Source organism: Rhipicephalus sanguineus, chromosome 1 (assembly GCF_013339695.2).
Source record: "Rhipicephalus sanguineus isolate Rsan-2018 chromosome 1, BIME_Rsan_1.4, whole genome shotgun sequence".
In the NCBI taxonomy this organism is placed as follows: Eukaryota; Metazoa; Arthropoda; class Arachnida; order Ixodida; family Ixodidae; genus Rhipicephalus; species Rhipicephalus sanguineus.
In genome coordinates, this window is record NC_051176.1 from 254,511,239 (window position 1) to 254,527,033 (window position 15,795).

The 15,795-nt window shown below is 43.5% G+C and overlaps 1 protein-coding gene across 1 annotated transcript in view; it reads right to left on the reverse strand.

The window, feature by feature from the left end:
- The window catches only part of LOC119378154 (ran-binding protein 9), a 55,847-nt gene that overhangs the window by 18,340 nt on the left and 21,712 nt on the right, over positions 1-15,795 (reverse strand). The window contains exon 7 of the mRNA XM_037647390.2: positions 13,781-14,221. Within this exon, the coding sequence (XP_037503318.1) occupies positions 13,781-14,221 (441 nt within the window). The remainder of the gene's footprint in view (positions 1-13,780; positions 14,222-15,795) is intronic.

The window sequence follows — 15,795 nt, forward strand, 5'->3', positions numbered from 1 at the left end:
TATAATGCAATCATCTGCGAATAATCGCACATGGGAAGCTAGGTTATTAGGGAGGTCATTTATATATATTAAAAATAGTAGCGACCCGAGAACGCTACCTTGCGGTACGCCAGAGGTAACATAGCATATGGGAGACGGAAGATTATTAACTATTGCAAACTGCTGGCGATTTGAAAGAAAGTTCCGAAGCCATGTTAGTGACTGTGAATCCAATTTTAGGGCAGTTAACTTTGAAATCAGGCGGCAGTGGGCTACACGGTCGAATGCCTTCAAAAAGTCGAGAAAAATGCTATCAATCTGTATGTTACGGTCCATGTCAAAATGCAAGTCAGTTGTGAATTCTAAAAGCTGTGTCTCACATGAAAAGCCTCTCCTGAACCCATGCTGATTGGTGAAAAAAAAGTTATTTGATTCTAGATGATTGTATATGTGCGATGCAATTATGTGCTCTAGCATTTTACAACAAATACAGGTTAGTGAGATGGGTCTATAGTTATCTGGTGAGTGTCTGTCACCGCTTTTGAATATGGGGACTACTTTTGCAGTCTTCCACTCACACGGGAGTTCTCCTGAAGTTAGTGACAGTCTGAAGATCTGGTATAGTATTTTGCTCGAAGTAATGACGGTGTTCTTTAGCACTTTGGAGTTAATCCCATCGACGCCACAAGAATTAGATAACTTAAGATTATTTACAAGGTTAACAATGCCATCGATAGAGATTTCAATGGGCGTCATATACTGATACTCAAAGTCGGGAACCTCAGGTATGGCGGAGCAATCTTCTTCACAAAAAATAGATGAAAAATAAGAATTGAAGCTCGAAGGACACTCATTATCAGGAAGAGGCACGTGCTTGCTATCATGTAATGAAATGTTGTCAGTATCGCGGTTCGGGGAAATGACTTGCCAAAATTTTTTAGGGTTCGAATTTAGCAGGGATGGAAGATCGTGACAAAAGTACTTATCTTTAGCACTGCTTAAAGCCGAGTTATAGTTTTTTTGACACTCACTGTATTTCGCCCAAGCCGCAGGGGGGTCCAATTTTTTGGCACTCCTGTAGACGCGTTTCTTTTTGTTTCTAAGTCGCCTAAGGGAATTCGTGAACCAAGGGTTCGATTTATCATTGGTTACTTTGATTAACGGGATGCACTGGTTTACTAGCGAGCATAATTTATCGCGGAACAGCACCCAGTTCTCCTCTACCGTTCGACTGTACAGAGAAGGAAGAAATTCATTGTGGTAAAAAAATTCTAGTTCAGCATTCATGGTAGCGTAATCACCCTTGCTATAGTTACGAATAGTTTTGTTTACCTTGCCCGTAAAAGGTAACGGAATATTAATAGTTAATTGGAGCATACAATGGTCGCTAAAACCTTCAAGATAAGTTATTTGCTCTACTGTTTCTGGATTGCTTGCAAGTACCAAGTCCAGTATATTAGATCCGCGAGTGGGTTGGTTGATAACCTGGGATAAATTAAAGTCCAGGGTTAAATTAATGAAATCTGATGACATTTGACAAGGAGAGGTTAGCTTTTCCCAGTCGATGTGCGGAAAATTAAAATCCCCCAGAACATAAACCATATCTGCGTGGCAGGCCTTAAGTGTATTGGCAATACTGTCGCGAAGATCGATGATGAAGGTTTCGTTTGAATCGGGAGGACGGTAACAAGCACCGATTAACACATTTGTAGAAGGGGTTTGAAGGACGACCCAAATAATCTCGAGGTTTGAGTCTTTGTGAATGCAATGGGAAGTAAATATCTTTTTAATAGCAAGTAAGACACCGCCGCCTCGTCTGTTACGGCGGTCGCATCGATACACATTGTATATGCTCGCGAAGGAAAACAGTTCATTATTAGAAATATCAGGATGGAGCCAGGTTTCGGTAAGAATAACGATGTCAGAGTCAGCATCTTCGAGAAAGGAAGAAAGTTTATCCTGCTTCGACGCAAGACTTCGAATGTTAGTAAATGATAATGATATTGGAGATTTAATGTGATTAGGTAATGATCCTAGACGGTCCTGCGTGCACGTGCGCCTGTTTAGCTATTTATTCCACTTCACAACAGTTTGCGTGACAATATCGTAGACGTAAGTAGATGTACCCATGCGCAGCTTATCAAGAGATAACTTGTATGGTCTGTTTTGAGTCTTGGCAAAATGCATATGTATATGTATGTATGTATATAAAAAAAGGCACAAAGAAAAATAAAGCAGAAGAAAAAAAATTCTGGAGTACCCGACAGGGGGTTCGAACCAGCGACCCCTCGCTCCCCAGCACGTTGCTTTAGACAACTCAACCACACGGCATGTATGTACCAGCGAAATAAGGGCGAGCTATTTATGTTCACCATTTACCACTGGGGGTATGCAGCTATCGAAGGAGCTTGAGCGTGTTTTCTATCACGCAACGCTCCTACATTTTCTTTCAATCTGAAAACTGCCCGTGAGACGCGCATGACGAAGTGGCCCCTTTCTGTACCTGCTCATGATGGGGAACCAAAAAAAAAAGAAAAAGAACACCAGGCATACCTTGTGTCAGATGCCCCCGTGTGGCAGGAAATGCAGAAGGGCCACTCTACGCGCCGCAGTTTAAAAGAAAAAGAAATAGTATCTAAGAGCGTCTGATTCTCCATTGTCAACACGCATTCTTGGCCGATCCCCCAGAGTGGGTATCTATCATAATTTTGAAGGAAGAAACCAACAAACAAACAAATATTGTCGACACATGCAGCACATTGCTCAAGCACAAAGACGTAACAACTGTGACAGCTGTTAGTTCGTGCTTGTCCTGTGTATACCTGAGCGTTCATTTCGGGTGTCATTCTATGTGCTTCAGGGGCACGCTGCAAGTACCGAGCTGCTTGTTGTTCTTCGTGTGACATTCCAATTTCTTGCTATCGCATTCATTGCTTCGCCCTTGCGGCAAAACTGTGACTTTTTAACTTTTCACAATGGTGGATGCCACTGCGGTGGCCTGGAGGCATTTCTGCTTCACCTATTTACTATTGCATGCTCCCACCCGCATTTTCGTGTCATATAAATTCAGCATTGTTGTGTGGTTCATACTGAGCTACAGGCATAGTGAAAACACATTTCTATCTTGTTTCACCTCACCAGGTGAGGGTGTTTGGTACAAAAATTAGCTTTTTTGACAAGTGGTTATAACCCTAGGCTGACAAGCAAACTCGTGTTATGTGCACATGCATTACTTGCATATTTGCCTGGAATAAATAAACTGCAAGCTGTCGTGTGTGCCGTCGCTTGTGTTTTCTTCCTCTGTCTCAGACTTGAAGGGATACTGAACAAAAATTTAAAGAAATGCAGGAAACATCAAAATTCTACTCGGAAGACGCGACTGTTCTGATAAACAATTTAATTCACAGTTGGCTCTATTATTGGAGGAATGTCAGTGTGCGGCTGCATGCCAGCGTGAGCTGTGATGTCACTTGTCACCTCGGTGGATGAAGGGTGCACATGTTCCTGTCCTGCTACTTCCCTTTCTCCACCTCTCGTTTGCATCCTACTCTCCCCCTTCCACAAAGGCGCTGAGACGTGCCTCCCTACTTAGGGGCTTTATCTCACCTGGGAGCCTTCTTCACTGCCAGCGCTGTTTGTAGTGGTTCTAGGAACCGTAGTGGGGGCTTAGTGAGTTAAGAGACGTGGGCGGCGGCTGGAACTGTTGCATGCCCGTTTCGGGTACATAAAACGTGAAACGTCACCTCCTCTAGTTTACGGTGAAGCCGCTACACGGAGCCGTTTGTGAAAAACACATTAAATTAGTTATTTTCCACTAGTTTCTGTGTGAAATTAAGGTTGTGTATAACGACTTCAGCACCCAATCCTTCCGTTTGGCTGAAAATCTCGGCAGCAGAAATTTTGTTCACTATCCCTTCAAAGATGTCATGCAGCAAGTCAACTGGGCCAAATTCAAGTTCATCTCAGATGGTACAACAGGCTGCTTCGCCAGCCTGCCATCATGGTTCGTGCACTCATGACCAATAAATGGTAGTCGCCCTGCGCACGCCTGCCATGTACAGCATATATACAAATTTGACCTAATTTTACTACCCGACTAAACCTCGCCACGTTTGCATCCCTTTTAATAATGTGCGATACTATATCATCCTCTCCTTTAACGGCCACAACATTGTATGTACAGTCATAGACAATTGAAATACGAACAAGTTAGGGCTAACTAAATCGCGTCCTTTCATTTTGGTTTTCATCAGTACACTTAGTGTTGCAATGAATTCGCTTTGCACAATTAGTGTGGGGCCAAAATAACCTTTTCCGAATACATAATCATCGATGCGAGATTGTGCTATTTAGTTAGCACATGTGGAAATTGTTTCACTCTTTGTAATTTCTTGTTCACGTTTCATTTGTCCATGAGTGTACAGTGCTCCCAGGAAGAAATGCATCAATTCACGGCATAAGTCTTACTGCAACATATTATGGCAAAGTAATGCATGTACTTTCTACAGTTTTTAGTTTGTGTGACAATGGCATAATATTGGCTCATATGTTTATGTCAGTGCCAACATCGCATTTCACGGCAAAATTCGCAGTGACACGGCACAGCTATTTCGAACAATTGCCCATGTCAGTTGTTATTCTTAAAGAAGTACTGACCTGGAAATTTGCATTGTTTTTTTTTTGCATCAAATGAAAAGCCAAGCCCTCAAGAGCCTAGAAAATATAGTGCTAAGCACGAGTGCACCCTGAAAAAGTAATTACACTATGTTTTTAAAAGCTAGTTTCGATTCCTACTGTACCCTGACGTCAAAACATGGTATGAGCTTCTCAACACATGCCCACGAAAGATATAGTGACGTTTCCACAATCGCTCTGCACCGTGGCTCCATTAGTGACGCACAAGTGGCCATCTTGGAAGTTTCGGTACCTGACATCATCACAACTAGCCAGACTGCAGCGTGAAGTCACCAGAATTAGTACTGTAGCCTGACGTCAAGCTAGTGTCGATGTCGATAGGTGCGCCATGGAAAAATTGACTTTAATATCAAAATAAAATATCAGCATTTGCTGAGCTTCACACTTACTCAAAAATGTCTCTGCACGCAAGAGGTTTGTATGGCAGAGTAAACTCGCCTTCGAAAAAAGGTGTCAGTACCCCTTTAAAGTTTTGATGTCGCATTTCATTCCGTGAGCACTGAACATGTACACAGCAACATGTTTCAGTAATGTGATTGATATGATGCCCCAGACAATTCAAAGCAACTTTTTATCATTTACAAGCACCTCAGTTATTTGGACATCCAAGTGTGAATGATACCTTATAAAAAGTACCTATTTACTTGAGTTTGATTTCCTTGTATATAAAATGGATTCTGCTTGAGTTTTGTATTTACTGTTTCCTAAAGAAAACGTCAAGATATTAGACATTCAATTCAATAATCCGAGCCAGCTTTTCATTCGAATACTCATAAAATGGTTCGTTTAGAATATTTCACTATTAGCACAACCCAACGTTACTAGATACCTTTTTCAGTTTGCAAACTGCGGCGCCGCGGGTGTCACCCTTCCCTGTACCGTCGAGAGGCGGCACTCGTCGCTTTTTGACTGGTCTGACGGCCGGCGAAAGTGCCTCAGGCCATTTGTTACCAATGCTGGCAAAGTTACAGCAGGTGTGATTGTGTGCAGGGTGCTTCTTTGTTGCTTGCAAGTGTGCTCTGTAGCCATCGCTATCCCTGTGAGTCCCAGCTAGATCTACATCGACGCAACTCGCTCAGTGTGTGCTCCCGCTGCAACTTACTAAGGCTACCGTGACCCACGTGGTGACCGGCTTGGCGCCGACGCTGACAGCGCTGATGTGATCTGGTGCCGGGTGTGAGCTACATAGCCCACATGTGTCATGGGACAGTTGTTAAATGTGATACAACATGCCTCGCTGCTTTGTGACTGGCTGCCGAAGTGGCTATGATTTAACGAGATCCGGGGACGAAAAAAGACATTTTTTCAAGCCGCCCACTGACGAGGTGCACTTCAAGAGTGGCGACGTGCAATACGTAGATTAGACAAGGAGCTGTCACGCTCTTGTGCTGTTTGTGACCTGCACTTTCAGGAGAACGATATTGTGAAGGACTACGTGCACAAAGTTCATGGTGACATTGTTGTCATACCACGTGGTCAGTGGGCTGTTAAGGAAGATGCTGTGCCGTGCATTTGTCCCACTTGCCCCAAGTACTTGTCGAAGCTAGCGCGAAAGCGCAAGGCCCCAACCGTGCGTACACCTCCTCGGCCTGCGGACGACAAGAGAAGTTCAGTGCACCAGACATGCTTGCTTGTGGGAATTTATAGAGAAAAGGCTGCTAAGAATTACATGTGAAACATCCATAGAGCCTGGAGGGCAGATTGACGACCACTCTTAGTTCAAAAGAGAAGTGGATGATGCTATTGTGTACTACATGAGTGTATATGTAGTGTACAAATTTCAAAAGCATGCAGCATGCCTTCTGTGCTTAGAAGATATAAGCAGTGCAGCGCCCGTCGTTGGCTCTGATGCATATCTCACGACTTATAGAAGTTTCAAGGAAGGCTGCATGAAGCATCCAGCAGCTAAAATGTTAAGTGTAATGAGAGTTGTAAATGATGTAGTTTCTGCAACATTAGATGAGGCTGGTGCTTGTGAAACATCTTCTGGAAGGTGCTATAGAAGAGCTTGAAAAGTGCAGCATTGCTCGTTTGAGCTGTTCAGACCATCTATCAGCATTCACTTGTCAAATATTGAGCTTTGTTATTGTGACAAGAATGCATTTCTTCTCCAGGGATTTCAACCACAAGTTAGAAAGCAAGGAAAAGGTGGCTGTAGCAAACAAAAAAAGCACATCTCCTGTAACTCTGGCTCTTGCCCTTGAAAAAAAAAGTGGCTTCCAGTTTGTTTGTTCCAGCGTTCAATAAATTGTGTTTAATTTCACTTTTGCTGTTTTCGATGTCTTTCGCATTTCATAGCCTTAAAAAAGGCAACCTTTATTCAAGTAGTTCGGTATCTATCTTTGAAAAAAAAAAAAAAAAGAAACATGCGAATCGTAGGATTGAGTGATCTGGAAAGAACGAGTAGTTCTGGGCTTTACACTTCAACATCACCGGCGGCATCAGATGGCTGTGGTGTGTGGCTTATCGTATTAGAATATCTAAGGTCCTGCGGGCCAAGACAACGCTATGATTGCACCTGAATCGAAGTACATAGCCCTCTAGCATTTAGCCTTAATGCTATGACCCACTGTAAACAATTTTTTAACATATACAATAGAATTTTAAAGAACAGGATCGCAATATAGCTGAATGAACAGAAGTCCCGCAAGATTCAGGTATCGCACTCGCGTCTCTGCCGTGGCACCGGCTCAACTGGTGCTTTATTTGAACACTTGTAATTACCTTCGCTCACTATCTAAGAAAACAACTCCCCTTACGCAAAATTAACTGCGTAAATTCCATTTACCACTGTGTGCAGGCTCTGTTACGATGCGGCGACCAGTCCAAAGGCGTCGGAAGCGCCATCTAGGGAGCAGGAAACGAAAGGGGCCGCGTTTCACCGCCGCATTCCGGTGGAGTTTGCAAACTGAAAGAATCTAGTAACGTTGGCACAACCCTAGTACAATTTAAAGCCCATGAGGACATTGTGAAAGTGGTTAAGGTGGAAGCCATCTAAGTGTATTGCAGCAACCATAATGCCATCGTCAATGTGTTTCAATAAATAAAACGATATAAAGTGATGCAATTGCTATAAAAAAGTCGTATAGAGGTTGATAAAATAGTGCAATCACAAAAGCGACACTATTCAGACATTATTAAAGGGGCCATGACACCCAATTTTCTATCATAATCTGTGTTATCTGGGTTAATCCTTGCGAGTTCACAAACAAGCTGGTGAAATTTTAGCACATTTGGTCGAGCACTTAATATATAATTGAATATTTTTACAAACACGAAAGCAGCCCAAGGCTCGGGGCTACACTGACATGCTCGCATGCCATAACAAGCTGCTTGCTTTGCGAGTGTCTGCATTCTGGCGAACAATTTTGTTCCGTCGAACAATTTTGTTCCGTGCTCAGCTGCACATGCAATTGAGCTATTTCAGCTTTCTTCGGCTTGGTATTGAAAGTGAACCGATTTGCAGCAGCTGAAACTTTGGTAGAATGTCGACGGCTCCGCTCCATGCAGCAGATGATGTCACACACGCCATGGCAATATGGCGGTCACCGCTGGTAAATGGAGATTACAGCCAGCAACTTCTAAGGGTCATTTTGCACTGGAATATTTTTTTTGTCTATTTTTCAAATATGCACAGGCACAAAAGACCCTCTACTATTTCTCGCTGAAAACCGCAAATTGTTGGGTGACCATACCATGGTCCCTTTAAAAGAGGTTTCTCTTCAATTTAGCTATTCTAATTCATATTTTATGCTTCCATAGATCACTTAAAGACAAACAATTTGCCAGAGCGTGTTGCACAAGTTCCATTGCACGAATGTGTTGCACGAGGGCAAGGAGTTTACCGCATGCATCCCGACTACGTGCAAAAGGTGCTTATGGTGCTCGAAAACTTCGCAGGAAAAACGCACAAAGCTTATTTGCAGAGCCTGGCAAGTGCCTCTTTGCGAATCCCTTCATGTGCAGCTATAATCGTGTCACAGACTGACAAGCTGAAGCCCTTATATGGGCAGAGGGACAGCCTGTGTCCCACTGTGGCTCATGGCCTCAATTTGTCTGTGGGACAGATGTTGACCCACTCGTTTTTCAGATAACATTCTTCTGCAAGGAATAATAATTGTTCGGGGGGTTCCCACATGTGGTACAATTTGCTTGAGAAGAAGTAGAGCAGAAACCATTGCTAAATTTTCGTGCCTGATAAAGGGTTAAGAGAAGTTTTTAGAACTTTTTTTTCTTCTTCTTTTGAAACGTTTTTTTTTTACAGAAACAAGAAGAATAGGAATTATTTTTATAAAAATGTTTGAAGAATAAGTATTGCAAGCATTTTTTGTTTCACAAAGTAATTAAAGACAATATTATTCAAACTTGTCAACTGAGCTCCATGTGGAATGCCTTGGATCTATCTATGCAATGCATCAACCTGACCTGGGTTGCTATTTTGTAGCAATGCCTTTCATGATGCTAGTGCCTATTTGTGCTGTTCATTCTTACTTAGTGGTCAGAGCTACGGCATGGCCATGATATCAAGGGGATCAGCCAGCCGTGAGTGGTGCATAGTAAGACTAGCATAGCATCAGGCAGAAGGCACTAGAGCACTGCACGGGCCCGGGCCGACCCGAAAGCTCAGGCCCGGCCTGGCCCGCGGGCCTGGGCCGGGCCCGGGCTTGAGGCTTCGGGCCGGACTCGGACCCACTCATAAGGCCTAGGTCGGGCCTTCAAGCACATGCGAACGTTGTGCATTGCATGGTCTAAGGCATTCTGTGCCAAAGTGAAGTGACACGTGCAAAGAGCTGGCTCTTAGTAGAGCTCAGAAGGGTGAGACCTTCCATCTGGAATAGCATCAAGTATGGTGTGTAGGAGCTTGATTATATAATTATATTGTACATGGCGATTACGTTTCCGTGACGACGTTAGAATATGAATGATTTATATTTCATCTGCTTTTGGTGGCTGTTCACCATATATATAACGTTAACGTTTTTTATCTTGCTGCAACAAATTATTAATCAGGAGGCTCTTTTAAAAAATTGTGTAATTTATGTTTCCAACGCGAATGTAGAAAACAGCATTAAAGAAAATGTCCCTGGTTTGCTTCTATCCGATTCTTCATGTTAGTTGTATACTTCTTTTAAATAAATTTTGTGGCTATGTTTTATTTTCACTATATCGTTATTGTAATGACTTGCCATGTGCCATATAGGCAACATTTCATTTATATTCCTTGGTATTACGTGACAAATCCATGATATGATTACGAGGCACGCCGAAATGGGGACCGGATTAATTGAGACCACCTGGAGTACTTTAATGTGCACCTAAAGATAAGTAGACTGGTGTTCTTGCATTTCGCCCCCATCAAAATGCGGCCGCCGTGGCCGTGCGAATCGCACCCGCATCCAGCAAAACAGCTTGACCGCTGAGCTATCACAGCGGGCAAAGCAACATTTGGATGCATATACACACCGAATTTTCCGTCCGATCGCCCGCTACAATGCGCAAGGCATCATTAATGATCATCATCAACTAATATCCTCTAGAGGGCCCTGGCCGGGTCTGGTCATGAACACGTGCGCCCTGAAGAAGTTTAGTAATGAACGCCCGGGCTCGGTTCGGTCGTGTACGCCCGGGCTCGGGCCTGGCCCGGGTCGGCCTCGGGCTGGGTTCGGTCGTGTACGCCCGGGCTCGGGCAGGGCCCAGGCTTGGAACCACGGGCCCGGGCTGGGCTCGGGCTTCATAAAGGGGTCCGGGCCGGGCCCGGGCCGAAAAATCAGGCCCGTGCAGTGCTCTAGAAGGCACTGCTAGAAAATGGTGGCACAAGGCTCATCAGCAAATGGGCCCATACCTGGGCCAGACCTACCAAGGCAGTTCCAAGCAAGAGCCCCTCAAAATTCGCTTTACTCGGCCCAACCTGACCTGGCCCGCAGGCCAGGCCCGACCTTTGCGGTAAGCCCGGGTATATGCACTGCTCTACAATTCAACAAAGTAATTCAGTGGCACATGTACATTTTCTTTAAGAAGCATTGGCCATTCTTGATCGACAGGTCAAGAATGCTTCTTTAAGAAGCATTATTTACCTGTTGCTGACTAAAGTGAAGAGGCATCAAGTATCGGTGAAAACAAGACAGGGCATGTGGCCTGCAAAATGGGGAGGGAGCCTTACAAAATTCTATCAAGGGGCAAATTCTAGTTGACTGTTGGGTTTAAAATCCCAAGTGACACCTGAGATATACCAAACTTCCCTAAGAGCCCTCAAAAGTTTTATGACCAAATGGGGTTCCTTAAAACGTTAGTTTTAACTTGAGAAACAGAATGGGATAAGTGCAATGGCTTCAAAAAAATATATTCTCTTAAGAATTTTTGAAAGGCCCTATCATAAACTGCAATGCAAGGTTGTTGATACACAGGGTCGTTGATTTACCCTGTGCTACAACATTTTTCAGCAACCATCCATGGAATGGTAAGCTAGTTGTAACTCACCCAAAGAAGTAACAGACATGACACACAGGGAAGGCGACCCAACATATGGGCACATGGTTTAGCTACAAGGAAATGCATTTCTAAGACTTTAAGGAGTACATCAGAGGCAGATATCACTGCAAACAGAGCCAAGCATAGAAAGCAAACAGCTCACAAAATGAAAGAATTATGCCAGCAATTGAAGTAAAAGTCTACCAGGCCCCAGGGCCCAGCAAGGATGACCTTTCAAAAACAAAAAGCATGATAAAGTCCATAATCAGCCTGACAGCACCTGAAGATCTGCAGTACACATCCCTTGCAATAAGAAACTGGTAAATAGGAATACAGGCTGGTTGGTTGAATCCATCTTGGGAACTTTTTAATGCGCACCGAAAAATGAAAAATGGAAAGCCCCATTGTTTTTTGGGGTTTTTTTTTTTTCGGTTTTTCGTGCACTTCAGAAAGTTCTCAAGATGAGGAACAGTGAACTTTCAACAAAGGACAAGCTTGACAGGAAGGTCCTGAATGAACTGAAGCTTCCCTGAGCGACGCAGGCTTCCCGTAACCATTTGTATCCCAGCGTTCACATATGTGGACGAACACATATCAGTGAAGTGGGATCAGGCTAGCCAACGCATTGCTTTAAAAATCGATTTGAAATGTTGACCTTACTTCAGCATTTCATAAAAACATCTATATGTGTCAACTTCTGTGAACAAACAACGGTAAGTGTGCACGGAACAATGGCGTTCTTCTCAAGTCGCCTGTAAAGGTGTATGCCTACATTTTTTTTTTATAAGTTCAGTCTAAATTTGTAAGTTTTCAAGTTATTTGGCTTTAATCGAGAAAAGGAAGGGTTTATCTTGTTTTTGTGTGACTTTTGTTGCACTGTGAGCAACCAGTTTTGTAAGTTGAGTTGTCGCTGTGGCGTCCACGTTTGTGGATGCCAGGCATACCGAGTTCGTGTAAGAAGCTGATAAAACGCCACATGGCAGTAGGACCCACGTTGTTGCCGTGTGGCTCTGCAAAAAACATTATCTGTAATATAGCTAAATATGCCTTTTGGAAGTTATGTTTAGAATTTATTGGCTTTTTTCGGGGCGTTGATTAAGTGATGAAGACTTACATGCCATAATTTTCGGACTAGCAGAAGCAAATGTTCTGATTTGGAGAGCACCGATAATTAGCGCGTTGAAGCAGAGCCATCAACAAGCAAATGCCTCTTGAACAATGCTGCCGCTGATGATGAAAGGATTCAGTTTGAATGCACAATTTCAACATATCTTTGCTTTGGAATTCCTGCCTGAGGTACGCGCCAATACTGTACCCTGAGATATGCTCACATTGCATGAGCTCAGTTGTTTCGGATTGCAAACTTTTCTCGTGAACCGAAAAATGATTGAAAAAATTTCAGTTTCACTCCGGAATTAAATAATAGATATATGAAGTGAAGGAAAGTATGGGGGAATTATTTGTAGTCTTTAACTGAAATGTGGTAATTATGATATAAATGTAACGAAATGAAAGTGGACGAAGAGACAACTTGCCGCCGGTTGGAACCGAATATACAGCCTTCGGATAACACGTCCGATGCTCTACCAGTTGAGCTACAGTGGCAGCCACCCTTCCGTCTACTTTATCGGGTATTTCTGTGCATGTAAACGTGAGTGTTAGCCAGCGCCGCTCGTAGCCATTACGGCGGGTGTGCAACACTTTTCTTTTGTAGGAACAGATTTTCCCCCCTTTCTTTGTATAGCATGTTTTCCAGATTTAACTTAATGACTCTGTAAAACGAGTACAATGTTTCCTCTCCTCATACACCATCAGTGCAATGGTTTATCTCAGCAGTGCCACATCTCCTTATTCTTTCCACAGTGCACTTATAGTAACTTATTTAAGTTGATCTTTCATACAGGTGCCCAAAAGCAACAAAGTGACGACAAGATGAACAGGGCATCCACATAACAACCACAGCTTCTCTCCTTCATTGAAGACCTGGAAGAGTGGGCAGCCGTGCTTACCAGTAATTCACTCGCTACTACTGGATGGCTGGCGTCCATAAACTATCACAGTGAATGGAACACCCTTGCTGATGCTATATATGGTGGTAAATTAGTGTGGCACCTTGAATTCTATAGGAGACAGCAAGAAATCTATTGTGCAAGATGGCAGAATTCCTGCTGTGTACAACGCAATACTTTGGTAGGACATGTGCACAGCAGTAATATCTGTAGAGAGAAAACATTTTCTTATGCTCAAAAAATGTTTCAGTGCATCTTTGTTGCACTGAAAGATTTCTGAGCACAGTACATGATCACTGCAGCATTCCACATTCACCAGAACGCGGCTGCTAACCTTGTGCTCTGCAGTAGGATGGCGAAGCCACTAAGAGGCTACACCACTTTATAAAACACGATTCAAAATATGCATAACATAACAAGTGGAAAACGCGATTGAAAGATGTCTGATCAATGATGAACAAACAATGAGTCTCGGAAAAATTAATTGGTTAAAGTGCTTCCTTGTGAATCACAAAATGGAACTTCCCCATTAATGACCCTAATACCTAATAACACCAATGACCCTTGAATTACCTTCCTAGGGCATCGACTTCATCCCTCATAGAGACTATAAAAGGTTGGCCACTCACCCATATCTGTATCCCCAAGGTCTAGCCGATGGAAGTGACCATTGTGCTGCCGACTGTCTGGGTCTAGCCCATTGGCCACCATTGTCCTTCCCTCACTGCCCTCCACAACCATGTCCGTTCCACAATCATCATCATTGTGGTCCCCATTTAGTGCTGTGTCCCCATTTGCTGTGCTGCTGTCCGAGGCTGCCACTCCATTGGAGGCCACATCACTTCCTGTTGACTTTGGTGATGAACTAAGCAGTAATAACCGTGGACTGGAGCCAGGTGAGCGCCGAGCTGGTCGCACTTCACTGTCTGTACCATTAACCATTTCGACAAACTGGCGGCAGCGCAGAAGGAACAGCAAGTTGGGATTGTTTTCCAGCAGACCAGGGTAGAGCCTCTGTGTTGTCTCAATGGCCTCTCCAACTCGACCTGCCAGCACCAACTTCTGGATTCCTGATGTGGCAAAAGAAAAGTACACTTTACATTGCCTATTGTGAATGCGAACATTTATTTTTAGTAGGGGTGTGCGAATATTCGAAATTTCGAATATTTTTCGAATAGTGTTTGCTATTCGATTCGATTCGCACTGAAATTTTACTATTCGAACTATTCGAACTTCCCAAAGACAAATGCAGTCAACGTCCGGTTAAAAGTGACCCCTTCAAATTTTTAATATGCTTCACCTCATTACACTCTCGTATTGCGGCAAAGCTGCCTTTCAAGCTCCGTTACGGTCGAACTTAGCCAAGAGACAAAGTCCAGTTGAAAATGGTCCCTACATTTTTAATATGCTTCACCTCATCACACTCCCATATTGCGGCACAGCTGCCTTTCAAGCTCCGTTACGGTCGAACTTAGCCAAAAGACAGTCAACGTCGGTTTGGAAGTGGGCCCTAGATTTTCAATATGCTTCACCTCATCACACCCCCGTATTGCGGCAAAGCTACCTTTAGAGACCTTTAGAGCTCCGCTACGGTCGCAAATGTATTAACTCAAGAAAACGCTGCTTCCAACATGGAGATGAAAGATGTGGCAGAGTTGGGGGCTCAATTAATGCTGTTTTGGACCTGAAATTTGGGCAGGAAGTCCGAAAAATCGGACGCCGAAGTTTTTTAGCATCCAAAATTTCAGATGTTCTTATATATCGACGTCTACAAGGCAGATTTGGAACTCCGGACTTGAAGGGAGCACACCCTTGTCCACCACATCAGTTGGCCTTCCACAGCAGTTGAAAGAGGAGGAGAGGCTGAGGAAATGGCATCTCTGCCTATCACGTGTAAAGTGTTGTCGGCAACACTTTGGTTGCACCAAATCATGTACATAGATACAATTCGGCCTCTACATTGCCTCACTCTTGATAAGAACGACAACTATGAAATATGACCCCACCAGCACTTCATCGACCTAGCGAAAAGAAACACTTTCATGTTGCGATCTCACAAGAACATACTTAGAGATTCTCTGCAACTTTTTCTGTAATTTCACTTCGAATTATTCGAAAAATGTTTGAGAAATATTCGAAAATCATTCGAAATTATTCGATTCGATTCGCACTCAATCTTTATTATTCGAATTCGCTTCGCACCCAAAATTTTGCTATTCGCACAGCTCTAATTTTTAGTTTTATGAATAGATACATGAGCAAATTCTCAAGAAATCACAAAAGTACAGTCGAGTCCACTTATAACGACACCATTTATAACAATATATCGAATATAACGATGAACAATGATGGCACCCCGTGCACTTTTGTATGCTTTCTATGGTAAAATAAACAACTTATTACAATGCTCCAGTGCCGCGATATCGGATATAGCGATTAAATCCGGCTACAGCGTGCGTCGAAAATGGCTCTCTTTGACCGTCTTTCTCCACAACTGCCTCTCCGTTTTTAAGTTTTGCCGCGGACGGTACGTCGGGACGTCATGGCCGACGTCCCGTCCCGGCGTCCCATTAACGGGTGCCGGAGTTATGGTCGGCGCTTAATGAAGATGCGTCGGGTCTGGACGACTTTCTTTATGCAGACG